The 26,483-nt window shown below is 39.3% G+C and overlaps 2 protein-coding genes and 1 long non-coding RNA gene across 3 annotated transcripts in view; 1 reads left to right on the top strand and 2 right to left on the bottom strand.

The window, feature by feature from the left end:
• The first annotated feature begins 258 nt into the window (after positions 1 to 258).
• Positions 259 to 26,483, top strand: part of acsf2 (acyl-CoA synthetase family member 2) — a 29,892-nt gene continuing 3,667 nt past the window's right edge. Inside the window, exons 1-13 of the mRNA XM_007572858.2 lie at positions 259 to 646; positions 4,656 to 4,851; positions 7,091 to 7,219; positions 7,829 to 7,882; positions 7,984 to 8,102; positions 11,046 to 11,208; positions 12,132 to 12,227; positions 13,644 to 13,795; positions 16,191 to 16,282; positions 16,376 to 16,452; positions 25,366 to 25,473; positions 25,585 to 25,736; positions 25,842 to 25,983. Coding sequence (XP_007572920.1) covers positions 519 to 646; positions 4,656 to 4,851; positions 7,091 to 7,219; positions 7,829 to 7,882; positions 7,984 to 8,102; positions 11,046 to 11,208; positions 12,132 to 12,227; positions 13,644 to 13,795; positions 16,191 to 16,282; positions 16,376 to 16,452; positions 25,366 to 25,473; positions 25,585 to 25,736; positions 25,842 to 25,983 — 1,608 coding nt within the window. The 5' untranslated portion in view covers positions 259 to 518. The remainder of the gene's footprint in view (positions 647 to 4,655; positions 4,852 to 7,090; positions 7,220 to 7,828; positions 7,883 to 7,983; positions 8,103 to 11,045; positions 11,209 to 12,131; positions 12,228 to 13,643; positions 13,796 to 16,190; positions 16,283 to 16,375; positions 16,453 to 25,365; positions 25,474 to 25,584; positions 25,737 to 25,841; positions 25,984 to 26,483) is intronic.
• chad (chondroadherin) lies at positions 17,819 to 23,853 on the bottom strand. The gene is made up of 4 exons (XM_007572845.2): positions 22,644 to 23,853; positions 20,575 to 20,738; positions 18,418 to 18,596; positions 17,819 to 17,901 (listed from the first exon to the last, which is right to left on the bottom strand). The coding sequence occupies exons 1-3, from the start codon at positions 23,421 to 23,423 to the stop codon at positions 18,434 to 18,436; spliced, it is 1,107 nt and encodes a 368-aa protein (XP_007572907.1). The 5' UTR covers positions 23,424 to 23,853; the 3' UTR covers positions 17,819 to 17,901; positions 18,418 to 18,433.
• Positions 24,468 to 25,376, bottom strand: LOC107833034 (uncharacterized). The gene is made up of 2 exons (XR_001658747.1): positions 25,290 to 25,376; positions 24,468 to 24,789 (listed from the first exon to the last, which is right to left on the bottom strand). It is a non-coding gene; the product is annotated as an uncharacterized LOC107833034 (long non-coding RNA).

Below are 26,483 nucleotides of genomic sequence, written 5' to 3'. Positions count from 1 at the left end.
GGGTTGTTGCTTTTATTCCATGATTCTCCTGTGTTTACACATAGTTTCATGCATTTGTCAATCAAGAGTTTCAATATGTCTGCTGTTGCTCCCACCATTTTTCACTCTCTGTAGCACTAGTCTTCCTCCAAACATAACGTTTTGCCGGTGAGCCCTAAACTTACATCTTTATCTCACCAGAACCTTTTCGCATGCGGACATTGCTCCAAAACCTAACCCGGATGTATTTTTATCCACTTTATCGCTTGTCAGTTACTCCCGTCTCTTGTTTCTTTGCAGCGCTTGTGCAGCGCCCCCAGCTGGTCAGGGCTATTAAATGAAAAATCAATCAAGGCGTGTAGGCCGACCTGAGAGATCAAGGTTCGAGCAAAGCATCTGGAAACAGCTTGCAGCCTGAACGCAGCAGAGGTTTCCTGGGCGGCTCGGCTCAGTCTGCAGGATCTCCAGCTCTCTCGGCCCGCGGAAGGTTCGGAGGTTTCGTGCGTCTGGGCGCGGTGAGCTATCTGCAGCTGCACACCATGGTGATCCCCACCGCTGGGTTTTGTTCCCAGTTCCTTCGGAGGACCGCTGCTTTCTCCGCTCCTCTGAGGGTTTTCCGAGCACCGTGGACACGTCAGCCAGGATTACCTGCTGCTGCAGCAGCTCGGTGAGGACAACCAGAACCAGGGATTTGTTTACAACTTAAAATAAGAGCTCATGTGCAAAAAGCAGGGACATTAGTTTGTTGTCATATTTGTTTACTTTCTTCTTACGTAACATCGCCTCGGAACTTTGCGGCTGCTGAAGTAGCCCTCTGCTTTGGCATCGCATAAACATTCTTCCAAGAAATTGCGCAACTTTTTAAAATAGTATAAATAAAATCTACTGCAAGCGAGAAAGACAGAGCGGAGACGGGTCGACCACAAAAAAAATAAAAAAAATAAAAAATTCCCCCCGGAAAAGGATAAAAATACATTTATCAAACTGTTTTAGTTACAAGCTGCAGCGTCGGTTCTTATTTTGCTAAACTTCCTCCTGGTTATGGATTCATGTTCATACAGCACCTCTTACGCCAAGCGTTTCCCGCAGTCTGGAAAACATTTTATGTGTAACATATTAGTAACATTAAGAAGTGAAAAGTCTTGGTCGAATTGCGATTAATGTTTTTTTTTTTTTTTTTTTTAAATCTATAGAAATAAAATAAGTTCCTCCTATATCAGTGCTTTGTCTCTTTTACCCAAAGAGTGACGTTTCACTCTTTGCGATGATTCTACGTAAAGTACGAGTTTCACTTTCTGAAGTGATTGAAGAAAAAAAATATTAAACTTTTTTCACAATGTTAATTTGAACAGACTCACCTGTACGCCAACTAAATTTCAAAGGAACTAAATTTAAATGACCAGGACCCAAAACTGTCAGGAAGCATAAACAGATACCAAATTGTAGCATTTATAAAAACTCCAGTACCAAGTTTTCTTCCTTTGAGTTCCCAAGTGTTTAAAAAGTCACATTATTTAGCTGCAGAGTTCCTCTTTCTTCCTGATTGAACTGCTCCATTTTTTAAACTCTTGTTTCTTGAAGACACTAAAAAGATTAGGCTTCTGGGTAAATTACTGCATCAGTGGCTTGGAGGCGATCAGCTTGTGGTTCTGCTGGGGTGAAATAAAAGCCAAGGTTGCTTTAACAGTGATTTTCTAGTCAAATGGATCGTTGGATCTGGTGTCTCTCATTTTCGTCTTGACATTAACTCCATAGCTTGTTTATGCGGTTGATGTCAGGCCAGTCTGATCATTGAACCAACTTTTGGTACTTTTTACAGTGTAGGCCGGTCCCAAGTCCTGCTAGACAACGATATCAGCCATAAATCTTGCCAGGAGAAGGAAACATAAAGTGCCCTGATGTTTCCTGGTACACGTCTGTTTTGACGGTGAACTTCAGAGAAAAAACACCTTCTTTCTACCACACTTTTTCCTTACACTCAACTTTCCATATTTATGCTTGAAGAAAACACTCTTTGGCCAACCAACTTCTCCAATCAGCAGTCTTCCTCCATGATTGTGCCCTATTAACCAAAAGTGAAAGACGACTTGGAGGCTCAGGAAACTTTTGCAGCTATTTTGAGTCAATTAGCTGATTAGAGTGTGACACCAAGAGTTTCTAAAAATTGTTTTTGAGACACTTTTCACTTTTATATGCAAGCTATAATGGTCAACATTACAAGAAATAAAGGGTTGACATGTTCCACTCTTTGTGATGATTCTACGTAAAGTACGAGTTTCACTTTCTGAAGTGACTGAAAAAAGATATTCAACTTTTTTCACAATGTTAATTAGAACAGACTCACCTGTATATCAACTGAATTTCAAAGGAACTAAATTTAAATGACCAGGACCCAAAACTGTCAGGAAGCATAAACGGATACCAAATTATAACATTTATAAAAACTCCAGTACCAAGTTTTCTTCATTTGAGTCGTAGTTTTACATTGTAATCTTTAATGTTTGCTACTCTCTGACTTCCTTATGTGGAATCTGTTTATCTACTGTTTAATCTGCCTTGTTCACCTAGAATCAGGTCCAACTGAACTTTGATGTTGACCTTTCACCCACATTTTTTACAGGCTTTTTACTAAGCTGAAGATAATTGCTCTAGTTTCTTGTCTGTCTGCTGAATCAATCGCTGGGAACAATGATGGTCACTTAAAATCAGCTGAAAGTTGCAGAGACAGCAGGAATGTCTCCTACTTCCTCCAGGCGTGCAGGAAGCAGGGCCTCCTGAAGTCTGTGTCACATCTCAGGGTCAATGAGTTGGATGGTTTTTTTAAAAAATATTTTCTATCTATTCCCTCAACACTGAAACAGTGTTGAGCTTTTATATTTCTATTGTTGGAGCTCTAATGACAACTTGACATTAACCAATAAATCATTACTGTTTAAACTTTACCTTTAATAACATAAAGTTACCTAATTTTTAAAGTGCAATCAGTAATACTTTTATAACAAATTTATATCAGTAATGATTTCTTGGTTAATGTCAAGTTGTCATAACAAAGACATTTTGAATAATGTCAACTTTGTATTAAAAGTGTCATAATTTACCGAATGACGCTTTATGACAACAGTCATAAATATTCATGAAGGCTTATTCATGTTTATGACAGGTTTTTATGACAGTGTCATGTCAGTCTTATTCAACCCCCTTCAAATAAAGTGTTACCATTGTTGGATTGGGTTCTTGCTTTTATTCCATGATTCTCCTGTGTTTACACATAGTTTCATGCATTTGTCAGTCAAGAGTTTCAATATGTCTGCTGTTGCTCCCACCATTTTTCACTCTCTGTAGCACTAGTCTTCCTCCAAACATAACGTTTTGCCGGTGAGCCCTAAACTTACATCTTTATCTCACCAGAACCTTTTCGCATGCGGATATTGCTCCAAAACCTAACCCGGATGTATTTTTATCCACTTTATCACTATTTGAGACTTAAACCTAATAAGGTTTAAGTCTCAAATAAATGGAGGGAGTTGATTGAATCCCTTTAGGGGCTTTCGGCCTGGTTAGCAGAACATCCTGTTATTGAACCTCAACTTTAATCATTACAGAAGTTTTTCTGTCCAGGGTTTGTTTTCATTTCAATAAAATTTCAATTGTTTTTCAGATGTTACTTAAAGGCTCACTAATCTTTAACACAACAATTGACACACTTTTTTTTAAAGAGGAAAAACAATGATCACAAAGATATGAGATAATAAGTGAAAATGGTTATTTGCATTAGCTGTATATGTATATTATCTGTACTTTGTGATATAAAAAGATGGATAACAACAAATACAATAGTTTGCACTAAAAGTTGAGAAAAGTAAAAAAAAAAATTAAAACTTATAGAGTTTCCAGTCACAAAGGTCTGAGTTTAAGGAATGATGAGGAGTTTAGTGGCCAGGATGTGATGCTGGAGTGTTTGTCATATAAATGTTTCTTTAGCAAAAATGGAAAATTTCTTTCACATTTGACTTAATTCTTGGTGAGTTTCTATTACTTTTTTTTTAATTATGTGTTTATCGTTACAAACTTTGACCAAATGTCAAAGTTTGACAAACTTTGAGATTTTACCAAAGGAAATGTCAAAGTTTCAGAAATTTTATGTGTTGGTTCTGATTAAGGAGACCTGAGTCGACTGATTCCTGTCCAGATGTTGGGGACATCAGGGCAGGTGGTCCAGGTTCAATAATGATCAATTGCAGACTATTCTGACATTCATATCTTAATTACATACTTTAGAATGACATCAAATGAGATAAAGACATGAACTATTTATTATATATTTCCTGCCTTAAATATCTACATCACTGATGCATACCGTAATACATGGTATGACGTAGTTGTTGGTTATTCTAAGTAGATTTTCTTCTGATACACTTCATTGTCTGGACTCTGTTCAGAACAATATGGACTGAAGGCTCCATCTTCTCTTCGTGCTTGCTCGTGTGTGGGGGCAGAGACATATAAGCCGGACAGTTATCTGTCCAGTCTGACCGGTTTGGTTGTGTTTATCTAAACCACTGTCTCACCTCCTGTTAGACTTCACTCATCTGCACTTGCTGCATCACACAGATTAAGTATTTCACTATCAGGGTCCAAAATGTCTAAGCATCTTCTGCCTCTCGTCTCCGGCTCAGGAACATCCATGTGGACTCTCCCCCCGTCGTCCCCACTCTCACCACCAGCTACGTTCACGGCACGTCGTCCACGGCGCTGCTTCACGACACGGTGGCAGAGGCCCTGCAGAAGTCCGTGGATCACTGGCCCGACAGGGAGGCCGTGGTGTTTCTGCAAGACGGAGTCCGCAAAACCTACGCAGAGTTTCAACAAGATGTGAGTCTCTCCAATAAATGTCCTTGTTTCCAACACATCCAAAGACGCTAAACGTACCACAGGAAGACACTGGATGTTTGTAGAAATGCTTATCTGGGCAATGGCAACTTTGTTCCTTGTGTGAACTCAGCATGGAAAAATATTTATTTTAAAGTGGCAGTGTTATATATTTTTCAGGTATATAGTGACATTTTATTGCACAATCAAGTAACTATGTTACAATCAAGTAACTATGTTACTTGATTGTAACTAACTGTCTAAAGTTAATTTAGACAGTTGATTTATGTCTAAATTAACTTTAAAAAATTTGACTTAGTAATTTAATTCTTTAAAAATTGGGCCTCTGTCTCTTTAGAGACTCCTGCTCTTTCTGAAACTCCTCCCTCAGGAAGTCATCACAACGTGGCGCCTCTGTTAACCCTTTAACATTTTTACCAGCGCTTCATTGAGAAGTAGCTTGAATAATGAGCTCAGTTGATCTGCAGTTCCACCAGGTGTTTGCTAATTGCTGCTGGCTAGTCTGAAGGAGCTGGTTGGGGGAGAGCCGCTTTGTGAGGCGGAGGCTCGGAAGATTCAAGTATTTCTCAAACATACATTAAGAATCAGAGCAACGAGGAATGTTTTTGATGAAGTAATAACATTATACCGTGATGTAAAGCTCAACACTGCTTCTTTAAGTGCAACAGAGGAATAAATTAACCCTACATGTAAGTAAATAGAAGGTTCTTTATATAGCATCTTTCAAGATAAAAATCACAAAGTGCTTTAGAGAAGTTTTAGCTGACCTTTTAAGGAAGCCTCTGAGTTCGCTGATCTTTGAAACAGAGGAGGGAAATTCCAAAGTCTTGGAGCCACAGAAGAAAAAAAGCTCTGTCTCCTTTAACTTTCAGTTTTGGATGGGGGAAAATCAGCAGGCTTTGCTCACAGAGCCCTGATGGGGGTGCAGAGATGTAGTGATTCAGAGATGTAAGCCGGTGTCTGTCCATGTAGCGCTCTCCAGGGCAAAACAAGGATCCTGAAATGCACTCAATAACAAAACCCATGAAGCGGCCTTAGCAATGAAGTCAGATAGAAATTACATCTCAAGACGAGAAATAATAAGTTCAGGAATATTTCTGAAGTAGTAGAAGCAAAATCAAACCAATGCTTTTGCATAATTCTCAAGTGTAAAACTTGATTTGAAGGTTATTGTTTTTAACTGAAGACTTAACCAAACAACCAACAGCCTGAAGGATCTGCTTTATCCTTACAGTTATGTTCTCTGGTGAAAAAATAAGTACCTCCATTTTTTTCTCCATTTAATTGAAAACTTTCAGTCGTCCAGCTTTCAGTTGGATCCGGGAATTTGAGTAAAATCTGCGATTTCTGTAATTTATTTGGAAGAAAAAGAAATATACAACTGGATACGTACAGTGCTGTGAAAAAGTATTTATTTTGTCCAGATTTCTTCTGTTTATTGTGAAGAGTTTCAGAACATCAAAAAAATTTATATTAAATATTCAAAGATATGATTTTATGCATTATATCCTGTATGGAAAGTAACTCCTCTGTAAAACCAACAACTGGTTGTGATGAAAATAAAACTCAGGAGGTTTAAAAGAACTGAGATAGCAAGAGACATGATTTAAACAGTGAACAGAATAGGGCTAAAGACAGATCCTTGAGGTGCGCCATAAGATATAATTTGATTAAGGCAGACTTTACGGATCTCTCTGAAAGGCAGGATAAAACCCATTGTAAACAACCCCAGTGAATCAAGTCTTTGTGTCTGTTAAACAGGACGACATGGTGAACTGCGGTGAAAAGCACCAGAATAGAAATAATCTCCTAAATTAGCAGCCGTCAGAACGTGTCTAGACTTTGATCAGCGTGTGGCTCAGTTAATGTCAAACAAGGAACATCCTTGTTCCTTCTGGAACATCCCGCAGTCCTGTGGAACTTAATCTTTTAAAGTTAAAGATTTAATAAAGTTAAACCTTTAACTTCACTGTTTTCTAATAGTTGTTGAAATGTTTGAACCCTGACTCAAGGTATCCAAGCCACATGCTGCTTTATTAGTCTGAATGTATTATAAAAACAGAAGCTTAAATAAAAGACTGAAACTCGTGTATTATTTGAATTAATTACACCCATGTCGATATATTTCTTGCATATTTCTTTTAACATTAAAAAATCATTATCGATGCAGTGTGTAATGCAGGGGACCGGCCAGGTTGAGCTCATTTTGGTGCCTCTGCAGGTGGACCGGGCTGCTGCAGGACTTCTGGCTCTTGGGCTCAAGAAAGGAGACCGACTCGGCATGTGGGGGCCGAACACTTACGAATGGATCCTGTTCCAGTTTGCAACTGCTAAAGCTGGGATTATCCAGGTAAATCCAGGCTGCAGAGGGAAACAAAAACCGAGCATTCTAATCACCAACATGTTTCTCTGTGATGAAGGAGGACGTTTAGTTATCAGCTTAGTAAATCTCCATCAACACAAGCTTCTGTGATTCTACAGCTGTGTAGCTAGGAGCTCTGCAGGATGTAAACACTTGTTCTGCGTAAACATTCAAAAACATTCAGGCTAAGAAACAGCTGCTACTGCACATTAAATGGGTTAAACGAAAAAAGTGATTCTTCTTTTGCGCCAAATGCGTTGAGAAAGTACCGGCGCTCCCTGAGCTTATTTTTTATTTTTTTTAGTCAAGTTACAACCAAAAACCTCAAAGGATTGGGATTTCATGCGTCAGACAAACACAAAGCAGTGCATAAAATCAGAAAACCATTCAGTTATTTTTTTCAACAACGCCTCATTTTCCATACATACAGATTTGTTGAGTGTTGAACGAATAGCTCCAACAGAAAGTTATAGCTTCTCCAAAGTTATTAATTAAGGAGCCTATGGTTGCTTCTCTAATTAATGCTCTCCCATGTAGTGATGGTACTGAAAAACTAATGAACTAAATCACATCTTCAGTTATCCTTATTCTCTCCAGGTGTCTGTAAACCCAGCATACCAACAGATGGAAGTGGAGTACGCCCTACGGAAGGTGAGTGATTTAATTTTATTTCAACCCAGATTAATAATCCTGCGTTGGACCAACAGAAATGGGAGTCCTTTGAGATGAATACTGTTTTTGTCTCCTTGCAGGTTGGCTGTCAAGCCATTGTGTGCCCTACAGAGTTTAGGACTCAGAAATACTGCGACATGCTGAAGAAGATCTGTCCTGAAATCGAGTCGTCCAGCCCAGGAGACATCAAGAGCGCCAGGTACGAGCCGGCGTTCACACATTAAGTCTCCAACCCTCACATTTCAGCAGTTTGTTCTCTTTCTTTCTAATCTTACATAAATTGAGAAATCAGTTCATGAGGGTTTGCATGTAGACTGATAAAAAGTTTATTAAAGGCTTATTTCTGCACAGTTTCACAGGAATTACTTATTCATCTCACTGAGATTTGCAATCTTTTTTTTTTTTTTACCGTGGTGTTCTGATCAAGAGAGGCCGCGATACGCAGAGTTTCAGAAAAATCTTGGAATAAAAGTATAGACAGTGGTTAACTGACATCAATGTGGTTTAAAATAAAACATATCTGTGACTGACCAACACTATTTCAGTCTCATTAAACACTACTCTGCAGAGACTGTGTATAAATTTTCTTTAAAATACATCCATAATTTCAGCATCTTCAATTTCAATTTGGCCTTCAGCCAGAGCATGTTGAGATCTGCTTGATATTTTTCTTTTTTTTTTTTTTACCACTAGCACTTCAGATATATTGTACATAATTTTTCTGAATGTGAATTTTAAGTGAGAGGAAGTTGAAGCATTTGTATATTTATTTTTGCTTAAATCGTTTGTTTTAACCTTTGAGATCATGCTACTTTTGAATGCCCACCTTCCAACCTCCGTTATGAGACGATGATGCAATAAATCGTCTTGTGTGGCTTTTGAAATTGGGGTGCAAACCGTCAGGTCACCCTTTTCAAAACGTCCTGGAGGTATCCTGAGCAATATGTTCAAACTTTGCTGCAAAACATCAATGAAAAATGTGAATTTCTTCCTTCGTCACAAGGTTTAAGATCTCACATAAGCTAAATATTCTTCTCAACTCATGTTGTGTTGTACTTTATTTGATGAGCCGTAAGCTGTGGTTTCTACGCTACAGAGAGCACAAAGACGGTTTTGTGTCAAACTGAGCACATGCTATGGCTTTGGTGGGAAATGAGTCCATATTCTGACACACAGATCATAGTTTAGGGCTAATCTGCCTCCTCTGTGGCAAGACTTGAAGTTACTATAGAGACTTTTAGTCAAGACTGCAAACGACGTCTGCAATAAAAGGCAGTTCAACAAGTCTAAATGTAGGCCACACTTTTCAGATTTTTATAAAAAAAAAATCATACAACCATTCATCATTTTCCTTCCGCTTTGTGTTCATCTATTACGTAAAATCCAAATCCACTACGCACATGAAGATTTTTAGTTATGTGAAAAATCTGTAGAGGTTTGGAGACTTTTGCAAAGAACTGTAGATCAATGCGTCATGAAATACTGATTTATTCTGGTTCTTTAAGTACAATCGTTTGGCCATCAAAGTTCACATCGTCACGAGTTGACCAATTTTCTTTTTTTCTGCTCAGACTTTGTATGATTGCTCTTGTACGTCTATTTGTGTGTTAAAGGTTCACTCAGCCTGTGTTTCAGCGTTTCAGGTCTAAGTTTATTTTTAGCCCAGTTAGTCCTATCAAAGTGATCTGCAAACATCCTGCAGGACACGACCTCCTGTGTTATCTCTGATAGTTCAGTAATCACTGAAGGGGACCGATTATGCTGTGATCTGTCCGGGTTATCAGCACATTAACAGTAATAACACCCAGCGACCTCTGTGGTGACTCTTACAGTTATCAAACCTTCAAAACTCAACATATGGAGAATCCAGAAGAACAGAGAACCTCCTCCTTATGGAGGGCTGCCCTTTGACCTCTTACATAAGGTTTTGATTTGTTCAACATCCCCCCCACAGCTGCACGCTCATAGGACACACACTGAGTAGATGGCTAACATGTTTCTACATAATGTTGAAAGTTAATGTAGGGCTTGATCTGTTTCAGCTGCTTGCTTGTTCTGTGGTTTCTACTTATTTTCTCTAGCCTGTTATGAATCAAAATATGTTTTTTTTGCTTTGTATTTACCACCATCTAAACACGAATGCAGTCCAGTGTAGGAAAATATCCCCTTGGGGATGAATTGTCTTGGTAACGTTCCCTGAGAGAGGAGATCTGGTAGAGTCCTAACAGCATTAGGGAAAATGACTTAAAAGCTTCCCTTACAGCCGCTTTTACAAATATATAAACACAAGATAAGTCTGCCCTTGATTCTTTGCAATCACAACATTCAGGATCACACTTAGTTTATTTTGTTTGTTTTGTTTATAGAAATCTTCAGAAGCAACGACTAATTATGAGCGAAGGTCCTACAGCAAAACGTATAGTGTAATAAAAAGACTGGGATTGTTACATTTGGCATCAAAAGGATCCCAAATACACAACAAAACTTATTTAAAATGGATAAACCAGACTGATATCAAGATATCCCTGACCTCAACCTTATTAAAAATGAATGCACTGTTCAGATTCTTCCAAGGAAACAACTAGCCTGGGAAAGAGGTCAAATATTCAGCTACAATATTTGATGAAGCTTGTTGATGAATATAAAAAGTGTGGATAATGTGAAACTAAGCAAGGAATTTTTAACCTAAATTTTAGTGGTGGTGTTTGTGTATGTATAATTTTGATCAAGCAAACTTAAAAGGCTGGCATTATTATGACATTATAGATGGAATAAATGATCTTTTCAACAATGCTGTAACTTATTAGATGCACATGTTGTTTTTAAAAGCTGTTTGTTGTCGGCGTGAAGGAAAACTTTGCTGTTCACAAAAGCACTTTAGCATATGGTCTTTTGGTGGCACCTAGGAGAAACTTCCTTTTAGGAAAGAAATGATTGGCAGAACATTGAAAATAATCATCAAAAAGTAGAACTGGTAAGCAAATAAAATGCTCTCAAGCATTTGTCACACCTTTCAGTCTGTTCAGTATCTGCCGTTTTCACCTTAAAACTTCAAACTCCTTCACCCAAAGTGTTTTAGGAATCCCAAACGTTTTAAAACGCAACCGCACCGTTTGTGTTTGTTCGGTTTCCCCCTCGTCAGACTTCCAGAGCTTCGCTCCGTGATCCTCTTGGACAGCAGGCAGCCTGGAATGTTTCACTTTGACGACGTGATGCAGGCGGGAGACAGCCGCCATGTGAAGCAGCTGCAGGATCTGCAGAAGAAGCTCTCTTTTGACGACCCGATAAACATCCAGTTCACCTCGGTAATTATAAAACTATTCCTTGTAACCGGGTGGTAGATTAATCTACTGATGAGCAAGAACATTTTCGGACTATAAGCTGCTACTCCCCCCCCACCCTTCCACGCTTTGAACTATGTTTTATGTTTTATGTTTTATGTTTTATGTTTTTATTGCAGCCCGGTGCGGCTTTTCTGTGGATTTTTCTTCAACCACCAGGGGGCTCTTTAACAGGAAGTGAATCATTGGAAGTCAAAATTAGAAATCAAAGAAGAAAGTGCTAATTCCATCAAATGAATTGGCTTTTTGGGGGCTTTATCATATTTAAAAACTCACCAAACTTGGCAGTCGTGTCTAGTTTTCTTTTTTTTTTTCTTTTTTTTCTTTTTTTTTTAATTGTAGGTGCGGCACCATACTGGTGCGCTCTATAGTCCGGAAAATACAGTATTTCACTTTCCTCATCCTGGTCCTCACATTCAAGCGAGTTCATAGGGAGCGGATTATACGAGGATTTGTCCAGCGGGGAGGAAGCAGTTGGGGAGCCGTTGAAAACCGTGTCTTGTAAAGAGGGACAGCGATAGTGAACCAGCCTACCTCTCCCCTCATTTAACAGAGATGGGCCAATCAGTGACATCCCAAACAAGAGTGCAGAATCTTCTCTTATCACAATGTAGTGAAGCTCTCTTATATCAGAAAGATGCTTTAAAATTAATCATCCGCCTTGAAATATAATGAGTGAATTTTCCTTTTAATCACAAACTCTTTATTTTATCATTCCTGGCTTCAAAGACTTAATGTAATTTTTTTTTTTATTCAGTTGCCCAAACGTCTGCTGGGTTCATGTTTCCATAGCAGTAAGGAGGCTATCAACCAATTAGAGAAATGTTTGTCTATTTTCTCTTGAACTTATAAAAGCAATAATTTGCTAATAGCATTTCTGTTTTCAGGGTACCACAGGAGCTCCGAAAGGTGCCACTCTTTCACATCACAACATCATCAACAATGCCTACTTTGTTGGGAAAAGAGTCGGGTACACCTGGAAGGTGAGAATGAGCCATCATGGATGTAATCAGGCCAGCATTTTATAAACAGTTTTGTGTCCACAAGTATGACTCAGTTATTTCATTTTTAAACTCAACATGGAAAGCAAAGTAAATGCAAGTCGTCTTGGTAGACAACATTGTTGGAAAGATTACACTGCTTTTACCTGCAATTTATGCATCAGAAAATAACAGGAATGGTCAGTGTTGAGAAACGAGATATTCTCTGCCTGTTGCTCGTTGTTATCTCGCCTCCCCAGGTCCATTAATGTCGTGTGTAAAAGTGAAACCACAGAGACAACAGTCACCGTTGGCACGTTTCATATAATATCTTCAAACTCTTATAAAACAGTTTCAATACCAAAACATCTGCTACACTCAACATTTTCTGATTAGTTTTCAACTTCTTTGGTTACAACGAACTAAAACATTTTCAAATTATTATATTATTTATAGATTCTTAAGGAGGTGATCTACTATAAAAAAAACTACTGACTAGGCTAATTTTAATCAAATCGTGATCATTATATCTAAGAAAAATGTTCTACTGATTAAGTTATATATTGATTAAACTATGAGCCTAAATCTAACCTAAATTGAGGTCTACTTAAAACAATCAGGATCAGTCTAATATTTCAACATGCGCTAAAGTTAAAGCTTGCATTAAAACTATCATAATTAAACTCATTTTTCCAACATCAGCTCTTTAGCTTTTCCTAAAATCCTTTAAATATAATTTTATGCAAACAAAAACAACCCCCAGATTCAAGCTGCTTTGAAAACTACGTCCACTCTTGCCCCTTTTACAGGATTTAAAAGGGAAAGTGAAGGTCAGGTGTTATATATAATTAAAAAACAACAGATTATACACAGTTTGTCCACCTCTATAAGCTCAGGAGTTTGTTTTTATAGAGGTCGAAACTGGTGTGGTTTAACACAATGCCATGGTGGAAAACCATTAACAATAGCATTACAAATGTAAAGTTTCAGTGTAGGAAGAGAAATGGGGTTATACCCAAATGATTTGAAGTCTGTCACAATCTGGAGTTGTAAGCGTTTAAAACGACTATCAATGTTCGTCTGGAGGCAAAGTCCCAGTTAATCCCCCCCCCAAAGTCAGACTGAGCAATTCCCAAAGAAACAGCAAATCCAAAAGCAGCCTCCACTGACCTCATTTAGAAAATTAAATGCTAAATTAATATATTTGTTAAATTGGCAATATTTCTTGCTTCCACAAACACCAACCATCCAATCCAGTAAGTAACGCTAAACAAAGATCAGTATCAGGATTGTGTTATTGGGGAAAGGGATTATTGGCTCAACCCAGAATTGCATTTCCTTACAAATGTGGAACCATTTAGAGGAAAATAACCAGACCTTCCAACAGTGTGGATTTACTTGTGTATTTTGCATCTGCAGCCCCACACCCGTGTCTGCGTGCCAGTGCCTCTGTACCACTGCTTCGGCTCTGTTGGTGGAGGGATTGCTATGGCCGTGCACGGCCTCACCCTGGTGTTTCCCTCTGCAGGGTACAACGGAAAGGCCAACCTCGACGCAATGCAGAGTGAGAGGTAATTCCAGAAACCACCAATTGAATTACATAAAGCGTTGGATCTGAACCATGAATAGCATCGGTGGTGTGCTTGGATCTAATTACTTCTAACAATTGAGTAACCTGTACTGGTGGGCCACTGTTAATTTTTTTAGAGCTTTCTTTGGTTTTAATCCTGTTGAAATGAAAATACCTGGGAGTAATCCACTACATTTGTTCACAGGTGAACAAACCGGATTTTGCGCGGCTCATATTTGCTCACCACAGAGTAAAGTGACACCTTGCCACACACATTAATCACTCTGGAAATTTACTACGTTTACAAGCGATTAACGGTTTTAACAGACTTGCTGCTTGTGTTGGGTCTCAGGATTTGAAACCTTAATAATATGTAGGCTTTATTCTCTTTTGCATAGCCATTTGGATAAGAGAAATCTGGTTTCATAGATTTAAGAAGAGATTAAGAAACTTGTTCAGCTTTGTTTTGCAAGCAGGAAGTAGAGAAAAAAAAACAACTCCTTTAAATGTGTGCTTAACTTCTGTATTTGCCCTGTCTGTAAATCTGATTAATTTTTTCTTCTGATGAAGAAAATACTTAGTTTTACAAACTTTGAGAACTGCAGTATAAGTACATATAAGAAAGAAATTCACACCTTCCTAATTAATTATTTATATTATGGTTAAAGTGAAAACTGTAGCAGTAAAACTGAATTTTACTATTTTAAAAGCCTGAATGTAGCTGAGATGTCATTTTAACCTGTGCTTAGCATCTTGGGTTTATTTTTTATTTCAAATTGATTTGAAGGGGCAAGAAAAATCTTCCTGTTACGCTTAAAAAGAAAAGTAAATTTTACAGGCCCTTTAATAGCTCATACAGAAGTCCCTTCCCTGTTACTATTTTAAAAATTAAAACTAGTAACGCAAAGAAGCTTATTTAAAACTAACAGTAAAATTAGACTTCAACAAAGAAAGGGGGGAAAATAAGATGGTGGATAAAAGGTTCACGAATAGTAAACAGAGTTATCATTGCAAACACTGCAGACTTTAGATCCTGGCCTTAACTGTGAGATTTCTGCTGCCGTCATTTTCAAATCCGGACAGATATTAAAAGCTCGAACAGATAAAATGCTGCAACTTTCATAATCAGTTCAGACTTCTTATTTTCTGTTAAAAGTCTTGCTCTCTCTCGCTCCTTCACAACAACCAGACAGTAAACTGCAGCCACATCTAGACATGCTGTAGAAAACATACATTCCTTTTAATCACTTTGAGCTTATTTAAGTCTTAAAAACCTCATAGATATTAAAAATGGCTGCCATTCTGTTCCTTCAGTCACTGGATCCTCACCGAAAAGCTTTCTTTCTTTTTTAACCAACATCTGGTTTTGTTATTATGCTGCATTCAGCGATCTCGCCACAGGAATTTGACTCGCGCGTTTAAACATTCCAGACCTGCAAATTTCAGACAGAAAGGCTCAACTATTTTCCCAAGAGACTGGAGGAACAACAACAACCAAACTGCATATATTTTATGCACACAAAGCAGGACAATAAAACAACTAAAACTCCCATAGGATCGTGATGAGTCCAGCTTCAAAACAACTGTAAAAATCATTAAGTAATTTTGAAAACATTGACTTTAAATGTAAGAAAATACATTTAAAGTCAGCAACATTTCGCTGGTGGAATGTGAATATACCGAACAGCTTCTTTGTTGTATTTCAGCTGTTTGTGTTATTTAACACTACAGACTACAGATCTTTTCAACAATCACAGTATTGTTGGAAAGATAATTTATTACTTTACTACAGAAGGAGTTTTGATTACATTTTGTGTCTGAAAATCCTGTCTTTTGCTGTCGATCAATGCTCATCAGTTGCCATGGCAACCCTTGCTACTTCAAATTCTGGCTCGTCATTGGTCGGGCGGGGGGACAGAGGTGGGAGGGAGGGAGCACAGGCACACCCACTAGATAGAAGGAAACAAACATTTGCATTCTATTGGCTGAGAGGTTGCCAGGCGACAGTACTTTTTGTTCCAAGCGCGAGCAGAAAATGTTTCGTAAGTGAGCAGCAGAGAGACGAGTTTTGAGTACGAGGAGAAAGGTTTGAGAGAGCACAGTGAGTATTTGAAATAGAGCAGAAGTTTTGAGTACAAGCGTTACACGTTTTGAGAAGAAAGACATGAAGTCCTGCTTTCAAAATGAAAATGTGTGCTCTCGAATTATGGCAGGAAAATTCCCCCATAGCTGCAGCCCAATATATTTTCACACAAATACACTTCATGTTAAAATATTAGGTTTTTTATTGAAATAAATTCCCATTTAAAAAACAAACAAACAAAAAGACCATTAATTGGATAGTTCTGCATCTATGTTTCTTTCTCAAAAGGTATTTTGTTGTTTTTATCTGTCAGATGCACATACATCTACGGGACTCCCACCATGTATGTTGACATGCTTAACCAGCCGGATTTGGCTAAATATGATTTGTCAACCGTAGAGGGAGGTAAGAAAAACAGGTGGATATAATTTTTGTTTCTATTTGTTTTTTATCTATTTGTTTGCATTGATTAGTTTTTCCCCTTATTTTTCCCTGCAGGCCTCATGGCTGGCTCGCCGTGCCCCCCAGAGCTGGTGAAGAAAGTGGTGCTTCAAATGGGCATCAAAGAAATGACGGTGAGTACATTTTCACAAACAGTCCTTAATGAACACAAACAAGTAGCTATGAAATCGCAAAACCTTCAAATCCAATGACTTAAAAGTGTAGTTCAGCTTTCAAACACAAGAGGGAGACAAAGGACAAACTTGAGCAGTGAGGACAAACACAACAATATTTACTTTTTAAAAAAGGGTTTATTGGATGTGAACAGTTATCATCATGTCCAAAAGTGAAATATAAACACACAGAATATACAATAAATGAGCAAACATATTTTAGTAGAAAGAAAATAAAATCATAGATTTTATTTCAACAACCCTAAACATGCAACTAGAATGTGTTTACATTTGTCCTCTTGTTGCACACAGTGGGAAGAAAAATATACCCTGTTACACTTTTATAACGAAGGACACAGTAAAGACAAATAATTTCTGAATCACTTGTTCTTGTGTCGTTTTGGACGTACGACGCCTTGTAGAAGTGTTCGTACACTTTAAGCTTAAACTTCCACACATTTTGTCACATTACAACTACAAATTTCAGCTGGGATTTTAGATAAACCAACATAAGGCGGTTCATACATTTGAAGAGGAAGGGGGAGAATGGATCATTTTGTTTTAAGCTGGTCAGAGGACCAACCTGGAAAAAAAACCCTGCTAGAGGCTGTAAAAGACTTGAAATAAAGGCAAAAGTTCAGCTGCTGGACAACAACCCTAAACATGCAACTAGAATGTGTTTAAATCAATGCATATGTATGTGTTAGAATGGCCTAGTCAAAGTTCAGACCTAAGTTAAATTGAGAATTTGTGGCATCACTTGAAAACAGATGATTTGTTGTTCTTCATCCAGTCTGAGTGACATTGAGCTGTTTTGCAACGAAGAATGGGCAAATGTTTTAGTCCCCGGATGTAAAAAAAACATTAAGATAAACCCCAAAAGACCTTCTGGAAAGTGTTGACTTATGGGGGCTAAATACCATGCCACACTTTTCAGATTTGATTAAATAAGTCAAAACGTGCACACTCTCCTTCCTCTTAACCGTTATGCACTCCTTTGTATTAGTTTATCGCTTAAAATCCCACTGAACACATCATAGTTTAAGGTTTAAGGGATGTGAATACCTTTTGGAAGGCACCACATTTCGATATTCTGGGTCTTTTCTGAAGCCTGATCAACAGTCGTAGATAAAAACTAAATCTTTAGAGTTACTTCAATCAAACCAAGACCTCCGCCGCGTCATGAAGAGTTAAAACATCTCACTTTTCTGTTCTGGTTGCCTCCTGCTCCTTCGTTTGCTGCGTCCACATTATTATTCAGTCTTTGATATAAATGATATAAAGAAAAATGTATGTTTTTTGTGTAGCATAAAGCGTAACGCTTTTCCTTTACAACAGTCTCAAAGCAGAGTCGGTAAGTATTGCTTTTGCTGCAGCCGGTCACCTGGACAGGCTCCTTCTCTGTGCCTCCTGCAGAGGGAGAGACAGACATGACAAAAATCAAAAACCTGCTGCCAGATTAAACAGTTTTACGCCTCGTGACCTGGACGCGGTTTACTGCATCCTGGGGCCAACGCAGACAGAAGGGAGTCAGGAAAGAAAAGTGTTGAACACAAATGTGTGAAGCTAAATATGAGCTACCCAAAAACCACATCCAGACACCTTGCAGGAATGTGATTTGGAAATTTTGAAGGATAAAAACAGAAATACGTCTCCAGGACTTACAAAAAATGGTGGATGTATCAAAATTACTGTTCAACTCAATGTTTGGGTTGAACATTTCTCCAGCATAAAAGTGTTTTTATTACTCCAAAGCGACTTAGTCATCCCATTTAAAAGCAACAGAACCATTTATAAAGTTCTGTATGCGACATGCTAAGTAGAGTGCTACATTTTTAAATGTATTTTTCTTTCACGATGCATGAATAAAAAACAGTTCTTGCCCAAGACTCCTTTTAGATATACGGCTTGTTAGTTATTGGATACCTGATCAGCTGACAGTTTACTGACGTCGACCAGTCCGAGATTTCTTTGTCTTCTTGCCCTTATTGTTCTTTTCGCTCTTACAGCGCTTGAAAGCGGTGCTTTTTCTGATTTGTATGCCTTTCTGTGGAAGAGGGGATTCACAAATTGCATCTGTTTCATTTTGGCGGGAGTCCATCCACCTGAAAGCAGAAATAAAAAAGGATGACTTTTAATTCAACAAGCAGAAACTGAGACTCTTGTATTGATGGGAGCTTGGGGACGCGTCTTTATGAAGGACTAAAATTCCTTAAACAGTTTGTGTTTCTTGCTGGCTGCCATGTACTGCGTTGGTATTATTTAGATTGGAAAATCCAAATACTTTTTGGGTTTAATTTGTACCAGCAGAAGTGGAGAGAGAAATTTGATCTACAATGAAAGTTGGTCCACTTAAGGAATGAAGTGTAATACAGCTGAGTCTCATCACTGATGGCTAACACCCAAGAGTGAGTCAATCCAGGGCCATGCAAGAGGCTAATAGAACCACACCATTTGTAAAACAAAACAAAAGAACACGTTCCTGAGAGTTATCCTCTTCTCCACAACTTCTTCAACTTCTTGATGTGAAGTTGTGGAGAAGTCATGCTTTTATCTTCAGTCATGATAACAAGACTGAAGATGAGTGGCTTTTCTTTAAGAGTTTGACTAACACTTCCTGAATGAGATGTTTGAGAATCAGTCGGGTCTTTTCCAATGCGTAAGAGCGATATCTGAGAGTCTGAGACTGTGAATCCCTCAGTAGGTGGGATACTCTGTCCTGTTGCATTTCTTAAAGATTGGGACCACTGTCCTGGTGTATGACTCTGTGTTTTAGTCCTCCATATGGCATTAAAACGGTACCAAAATGTCTAGCTGCCACAGATGTCTACCATGGTAATGGACTCAGACCTCCCCTCATGTCCTTCGGACACCCTGAAATTTCTCCTCCTAAGAACCCAGGTTCGTTTCCTTCCTAAATGGAGCAGCCTGGGGACTTTTTCTCTTCCAATGTCATAAATTGTTTCTTTTTTGCCTCCAACAGCCACAGAAGCTGTAGTGGGTTCATGAGTCCCTTCAGCATGAGGTCAGTTACTGCTGGCCTTCTCCAACAGGTCCTTTAGTTTTCACCAACGTCCTTCAGACCAGCGCTTGTCGTAAATTAGGTGCACATAAAGGTAGCAGTTCTGATTACCTCTTAAGCTAAACCAGTGCTATAGATGCTTGAATCTAACCCTGTGCTGTAGTCATGATCACTAGTCCAAGGCTGTAGTTACCTGAAGCTAATTTCTGCAGGTATAACTTCAGACACCTAAAGCTAAGAAAAATTTATCGGTAACACTTTATTTGACATGGTGGGCATAAAACTGACACGACGCTGTCATAAACATGATATAACATCTGATATGAACATGAAAGAGTCTTTATGAATGTCTGACTGGTATCATAAAGTCTCATTTGGTAAATAATGGCACTTTTAATGCAAAGTTGCTTTAAAAGGTGCATTGAAAGTCCACTAGAAGTTCCAACTTTGTATTATTTTATAAATATTGACACTTTAATGCAAAGTTGGCACTATTAATGGACTTTCAGTGCAACATTTAGAACAACTTTGTATTAAAAGTGTCATTATTTACCACATGACACATCATGACAACAGTCATAAAGACTCCTTCATGTTCATAGCAGGTGTTATATCATGTTTATGACGACGTCATGTAAGTCTTATGCGCACCCCGTCAAATAAAGTGTTAACAATTTATCAGGTTGACACTTGTAACTCTTGCTTGGCCCATCCTCTAAGGTCATTGAAAGGATTTATTGTAGACTGTTAAAATCATCTTTCTGTGACGCTGGTGTCTTTATGCTGTTTGGCATTAATTATTGACTCTTAAGCACATTTGGCAGAATGCAGTATGTTTCCTGTACATCAGCATGATAAAGGGGAAAAGGGAGCTATAAAACATACTCATACTCAATACGGTTGAGGAGGAGAATGTTTTTGCCAATGCCATGCCACTTAAATGTCATGAATGTAGCCAGTGGCTCTAGGTTTCATAAACTAATTTTTCTTGGGATAACACGGCGATTCTAAGTGATTAACTTATCAGACCTTAGAAACAACCTTTGTGTTTCGTCTCTTACTTGCGTAGTGGCGCTAGCTGGCATGAGCAGGTCCAGGGGTTGTTGAAGAGGGTCATGTTGGTGTCGACGTTTAGCTGCATAGTGCTGGGCAAAGACTTCAGGTTGTTGTTGTCCAGATAAAGGAACTTAAGTGCTGTCACGCCATTAAATGCATCAGCAGATAGCTAGAAAAAAAAAAAAAAAGGAGAATCAATCGGTTAGTTTATCTCAGCTCAAATGTCAGGCTCGTTTGTCTTGAACTTTATCACAAAACGGATTGCGTGCTGAAGGAGATGGGTGTTTGCTTTTTTTCTGGAATGAAAGCCTCTTCTCATCCTTTCTTCTTCACCCCTTATATATGTAAACACTGACATTTACTGGCCTCCTTCCTTTACCTTCAGCTTCGTAGGCATCTGTGAAGGTGCTAAAACCTTCAGAGAGGTGCGAGCTGAACCGGCCTGCGTGGAGTTCGTCTCCACGAGGAGGAAGACGAGGCCGCTCTGTAAAAGCTTGTTTCGTCTTGGGCTGGAAGAGATGAGGCCATTCGGAAATTTCCACTGGTGTTTTGGAAAAAGATGGAAGATTTCCATCATGGCAGAGCTGTTTTGCTCCCTCTGCCGCCTCCATTTTTGGGCCTCTCCTCTGCCAGCATGGCTCCCAAAGAGACTGTTGTCCATTCAGGAGGCTAAAAATACTCCCCTTCATGCACCGTGGAGCACCCTGCCTCTGTTTACCTGTGATCCAGCCCTTCCAGCCGGAGCGCAAAACACACGCTGCTGAAAATATTGCTTGTGTAATAATTAGAACCAGATATGCTTGGCCGACATCCTGCAAACAAAAACACTCTAAAAATACCCGCATTTGGGTAAAAAAAAAGTGTCTGAATCTGCTTCCAGCTCCCGCTGCTTCCACCTGGTTTCACACCGTCGCAGCGTGAGAAGCTTATTTTACTGATGTTCTCCCTTTGAGCGCCTCATTTCATTGGCACAGTTACGCTCAAATATTGTCTTAACCTCAAGTATCCGATGAACGAGTGTCTGAATAAGAGCTCATACTGTACATTGGCAGCCTGGTGAACAGGAACAGAAATACTTGAGACCCAAACAGATTATGATTTCTAAAACAATTGAGATTCACAAGTAATTTATATTATGGCTTTTTTTTTTTCTTTTTAGCTGCTCAACATACAAAAATGTAATGAAACAAACAAAGTAGTTAGACTTTTTGTGAGAATGGGTTATGTAAGTAACATTATACCCAAAAATCAAAAAGGATTTTGCTTCACATTTTTGAAGGGATTGTTTTGGGGAAAATAAAAACGCCATAAGAACAAGATTTGAGTCACTTTTTGGATCGTATTTGCTCTATTTCCTCATCTTTTATAAATTAAACAAATTCAAATTTCAAATTTGGTTGCCTCAAAGCCTATTTCTGAGTAAAAGAGTAAGAGTCACTGAATATATGTGTTAATATCTAAATATGAAATTAAATCAAATGTAAAAAGTGTGGTTTTGAAAGCATGAATATTTTCAGTTATATCAAATATTTTCCGTTTTGTTCAGATTTTAATTTGTTCGTAATCATTTTGCCCTAATTAAAAACAAAAGTCTCCATCAGCATCAGACACTTGTGCTGGCAGGCTTGTCATTTTTTAATTGTAGTTGGGGGACACGCAAAATGAGTCCAGGGGCCACATGTGGCCCCTGGGCCGTACGTTGGACACCCCAGGTTTAAAGTGCTCAATGGAAGTAGATACCAAAAGCAAACTGACTCAGTCAATTTTAAACTAATTAAGTCGGGGTAAAAATGACAGCACATTGATGTGTTGTGATGTTATATAATTCAATTTTTCAGCAAAATCTGTTATTCTGATTTCTTGTCGTCTTTTTACAGAAACTTGCCGATTTATTTTTCCCAACTTAAACGTTCAACTTCCTTCTAAAGCATTTAAAGCAGGCCAAAATGAGTGTAAAATTACAAAAAAGACACTTTTAGATGTACTTTTCACCCAGATCCTTTTCCTGTAGTTTTTTTTTTTTTTTTTTTGATCACAGATCGATTCTCTAAACCATGAAGTAAACGGGTCTTACCTTCTCCAAGCCCATGTCGTCCAGGTGTAGTTTCTCCATGTAGCGACCAAAACTCTGGAAGGCGTTGTCTGGGATCGTCCTCATGGGGTTCTTTCCCAGCGTGAGCTCCTCCACCACTCGCAGTTTGCTCATGGCGGCGCTGGGATAGGCGGACAGCCGGTTCCTGTCCAGGTGAAGGATGGCGAGGTTCTCCACTTCGTCCAGAGACCCCGGGTGCAGCGTCGTCAGCTCGTTCCCGCTCATGTGCAGCCAGCGTAGGTCCTTGGCGCCCGCGAAGGTCCCTGGCTGGAGCTCGCGCAGCCTGTTGTTGTTGAGCTGCAGAACGAAGAGGTTGATCATGGGGGAGAAGAGCCCCTTGGTCAGCTCGCTCAGCTGGTTCCCCTCCAGGTACAGGTAGGTGAGCATGTTGAGGTCCTCGAAGGCGCCCGACTTGATGGTGCTGATCTTGTTGTTGGACAAGTAGAGGTAGACGAGCTTCTTCAGTCCCTTGAAGGCCTGGGACTCGATCTCTCGTATCTGGCAGTGTTGCATGTGCAGAGAAACGAGACCCTTGCTTTCGCTGAAGGCCATCGAGGGGACGGTGCCCAGGTTGTTCCTCTGCAGGTTCAGCAGACGGGTGGCCTCCGAAACCTGGGGGATCTTCTTCAGCCCCACGCCGTCACAGATGACGTGCTGCAGGTCTCCGTGGCAGTGGCACGGGCTCGGGCATTGGCTCTGGACTCCCGGGAGTCCCAGGAGGATGCAGCTTCCCAACAAGAGCACGCAGGATGCAGAGCGCATTCTGATGGCCTCCGTCAGAGCAACTTTCACCAAAAAAGAAAAAAAAAAAAAACCTCGACGGGAGCAGTTAGGAGAAGCTACAACAGAGCGTGGGTTTTGCTGTGAGGAAAACAGAGAGGAGGAGTGAGCAAAAGGTGAGAGGAGGATTGCCGATGAGCCGAGCACACAGCGCTATTTATAACATTTACTTGAGGAGGGAAAAAATGAGGAGGGTTAAAGTGAGAGGTCTGCACATGGAAGTCAAGTGTCAGTGAGAATTTAACCCTCACAGAGCGCCCGTCGACGTCTCCTCTCTGCAGCAGGGAGCGTTCTGACGTCCAGCGCACCACGGCGGACGCACGTCCCAACAAAACGCAACAAGCACCAATCGTATTTTTATTTTTTTTTCCCCGTCAGAGGCTCCAGGTGAACGTTTGACAACGTGGCATGAGGTCAGTTTGGTTCTGTGCACGCTCCCAGACTTCGCTATTGTTTTGTTTTTCAGTCTGCGGCGGCAGGAAAAAGGAGCCACTCCTGCGCAGCTGTTTTATAACCTGTAATAGTCTCCAGATGGCTGGCATGGAAGCAAGATGCAAGTCATTTGCAAAAAAGAAAAGGAACGAAAAAAAAAGGAGCAAACTTCCATCATCATGGGCGTGAAAACTTTAAATCCCACTTTGCATTCCTGTGTGCATTGTTGCTTCTGAAAACTGACAGCGGCGTTATGTAATGGAGATTTCCAGTTAAACCTCAGTGCAGAAGATGGAGCGGTTTATGTAATTTGGAGCCGTTTCTGGCAGGATGTGACTGGCTCAGGTTGGAGGATGGTTTGGCTTCAGCTGCATGTATTTTATGGTCCCACCCATTTAAAAAAAAGAAGAAAAATCTAGTGTTTACCTAACAAATCTAACATTTTATTGTGAATCTTGATTTTTTTTTTTCTTTTTTAGAGGTTTGGCAGGTGAAGACTCACCACAGTTTCATCTGAGAGAGCCTGACATTTATTGCTCAGTTTAAACTTTCCTGCTGCTGATGGAGGATTCGCCTGTTTTTTTTTTTTTTTTGATAATCAGCTGAATGGAGAAGAAAACATTCCTGCCGGAGGCAAACACCAACTTACCCACTATAAAACCGGGCGGGCTGGATGGAACGTGGCGAATAAAAGGAGCTTAAACACGCTCCTTTTATTCGTAGTAGAGCAGATATCTGCAACCAAGACTCTTTACAACTCTAAGATGAATAAACTACTGACATTTTTAAATATGGATACAGTAACGACAAGGTTTTGCCAAAATATGCATCTTCCACAGCGTCCTGTAGGAGACGATCTTGTAATTGTCCTCTGTTGTTACTCCTTGTTAAAGAACAGCAAGTTGTGCAGAAAGTCCTGAAACGATAAACAACTGGGCGTGAAGTTTAAAGGAGGACACGTAGCCACATATCCTTAACCTCATTTTTTCATTTCAAGTTGTCATGAAAATAATGTTTCCGTAGTCTGAAATATTCAGCTGGGAGAAAAGAATATTCCTTTTATTGCAATAACTCCAAAACAATTCATTTTAAACATTTTGAATGGCGTGGGGTATAAATCCCGTAGATTCAGAACCCGTTGGTTTGAATTTGATGGCTACATTTCCCAATGCTTTAGGCCATATTTAAACCAATTCAACTAAGTTGTTTTAAACCAAATCCTGTTTCAATAATTCAGTACAAATTAACTGTCAATCCAATTAACAGTCTAGAATAGTTTAAAATAAATATTTCAGCTTCCTGTTGCCTCAGAAATGACAGATCTCTGGTTGGTTGGCTGAGAGAAACAAACAAAACTCTGCAGACAATCAAAACTGAAACTCTTTATAGATGCTGATTTAAAAAAAAAACAACAACCTGCTTTCTTTAATCCTCTCCTTCTCCACTGACTCATCTTCCTGCTTTCTTCTTCTGGTGTTTTTGTCGTCGACAGATTGGATACGGCACCACGGAGAACAGCCCAGTGACGTTCCTCGGCTGTCCCCTGGACAACATGGAGAGGAAGTGTGAGACGGTTGGCTACATCCTGGACCACGTGGAGGTATATCGACACGATTCTCAAATAAATTTAAAAAACACACATGTAAGGTTATTTTTCTGTGAGGTGAGATTTTGTTTCCAGATTGAATATGTATCTTTTTTCTCCCCTCAGGCTAAAATAGTAAACCCTACAACTGGCCAGATTATGCCTCTGGGGATGAAAGGGGAGATAATGGTCCGAGGATACTGCGTGATGCTGGAGTACTGGTCCGAACAGGCTAAAACGGAGGAGTGCATTTCTAAAGATGGCTGGTACAGAACTGGGTGAGTCCTAAGATGTAAAAATAACCACATGCAAACCATCATTTTTTAAACTTTTTATTAAAAGCACGTTTTGTTTGTTGGTTTCCTCTGCGTTCTTCCCTGCAGAGACATCGGCAGCCTAGATGCCTACGGCTACTGCAAGATCGACGGCAGGATTAAAGACATGATCATCCGAGGAGGAGAGAACATTTACCCGGCAGAGATCGAACAGTTCCTCCACACGCATCCCAAAGTGAAAGAGGCACAGGTGGGTGGGCGTAACGGCGCCATCTGTGGCCACAAACGGGAACGACAGAAGGGGATTTTACGTTGATATCGGAGTAAATTTTGGATGATGCTGGAAACCATTAATACCCTTCTTTCCTTGAAACGAAATAGTGTTCAATAAATCAATAAGTCTTTGATTTATATATATAAAAAAAACATTTTCAATGTTTTTTTTATTTATATAAATTTATAAACCTATCAAAACTCTTTTCAGAGCTGTTCGTCTTTATAACATCTTTAGGAAAATGCAGATAAACATCTTGCCAACAAAAACCTATAATTATTATCCATCTGCTTTTTCTTTAAAAATTCTTCTTGGTCTTCTTGGCCTCATTATAGTTTGTTTTAGTCATTGTTTAATCTGGATTTATATTACGAATGTTAGTGTTTACACTCCAAAACCTCAGGGGTGAAAGTAGTTTTAAATTCTTGGGTGTACTATGAAAAAAATAAAAAAATAAAAAAATATGTGTGTATATA

Source organism: Poecilia formosa, unplaced genomic scaffold (assembly GCF_000485575.1).
Source record: "Poecilia formosa unplaced genomic scaffold, Poecilia_formosa-5.1.2 Scaffold7, whole genome shotgun sequence".
NCBI lineage: Eukaryota > Metazoa > Chordata > Actinopteri > Cyprinodontiformes > Poeciliidae > Poecilia > Poecilia formosa.
The sequence above is the reverse complement of the archived record's forward strand: the minus strand, read 5'-3'. Positions and strand labels throughout refer to the sequence as shown.

What these genes read in the sequence shown, in the direction of transcription:
- chad (XM_007572845.2), bottom strand. Translation starts at nt 23,423, where the DNA reads ATGCGCTCTGCATCCTGCGTGCTCTTGTTGGGAAGCTGCATCCTCCTG. An exon ending in ACGACATGGGCTTGGAGAAG is followed by an intron (nt 20,739 to 22,643) that starts GTAAGACCCGTT and finishes TTTTTTTTCTAG; the next exon opens with CTATCTGCTGATGCATTTAA. An exon ending in CAGCTAGCGCCACTACGCAA is followed by an intron (nt 18,597 to 20,574) that starts GTAAGAGACGAA and finishes TTCTGCTTTCAG; the next exon opens with GTGGATGGACTCCCGCCAAA.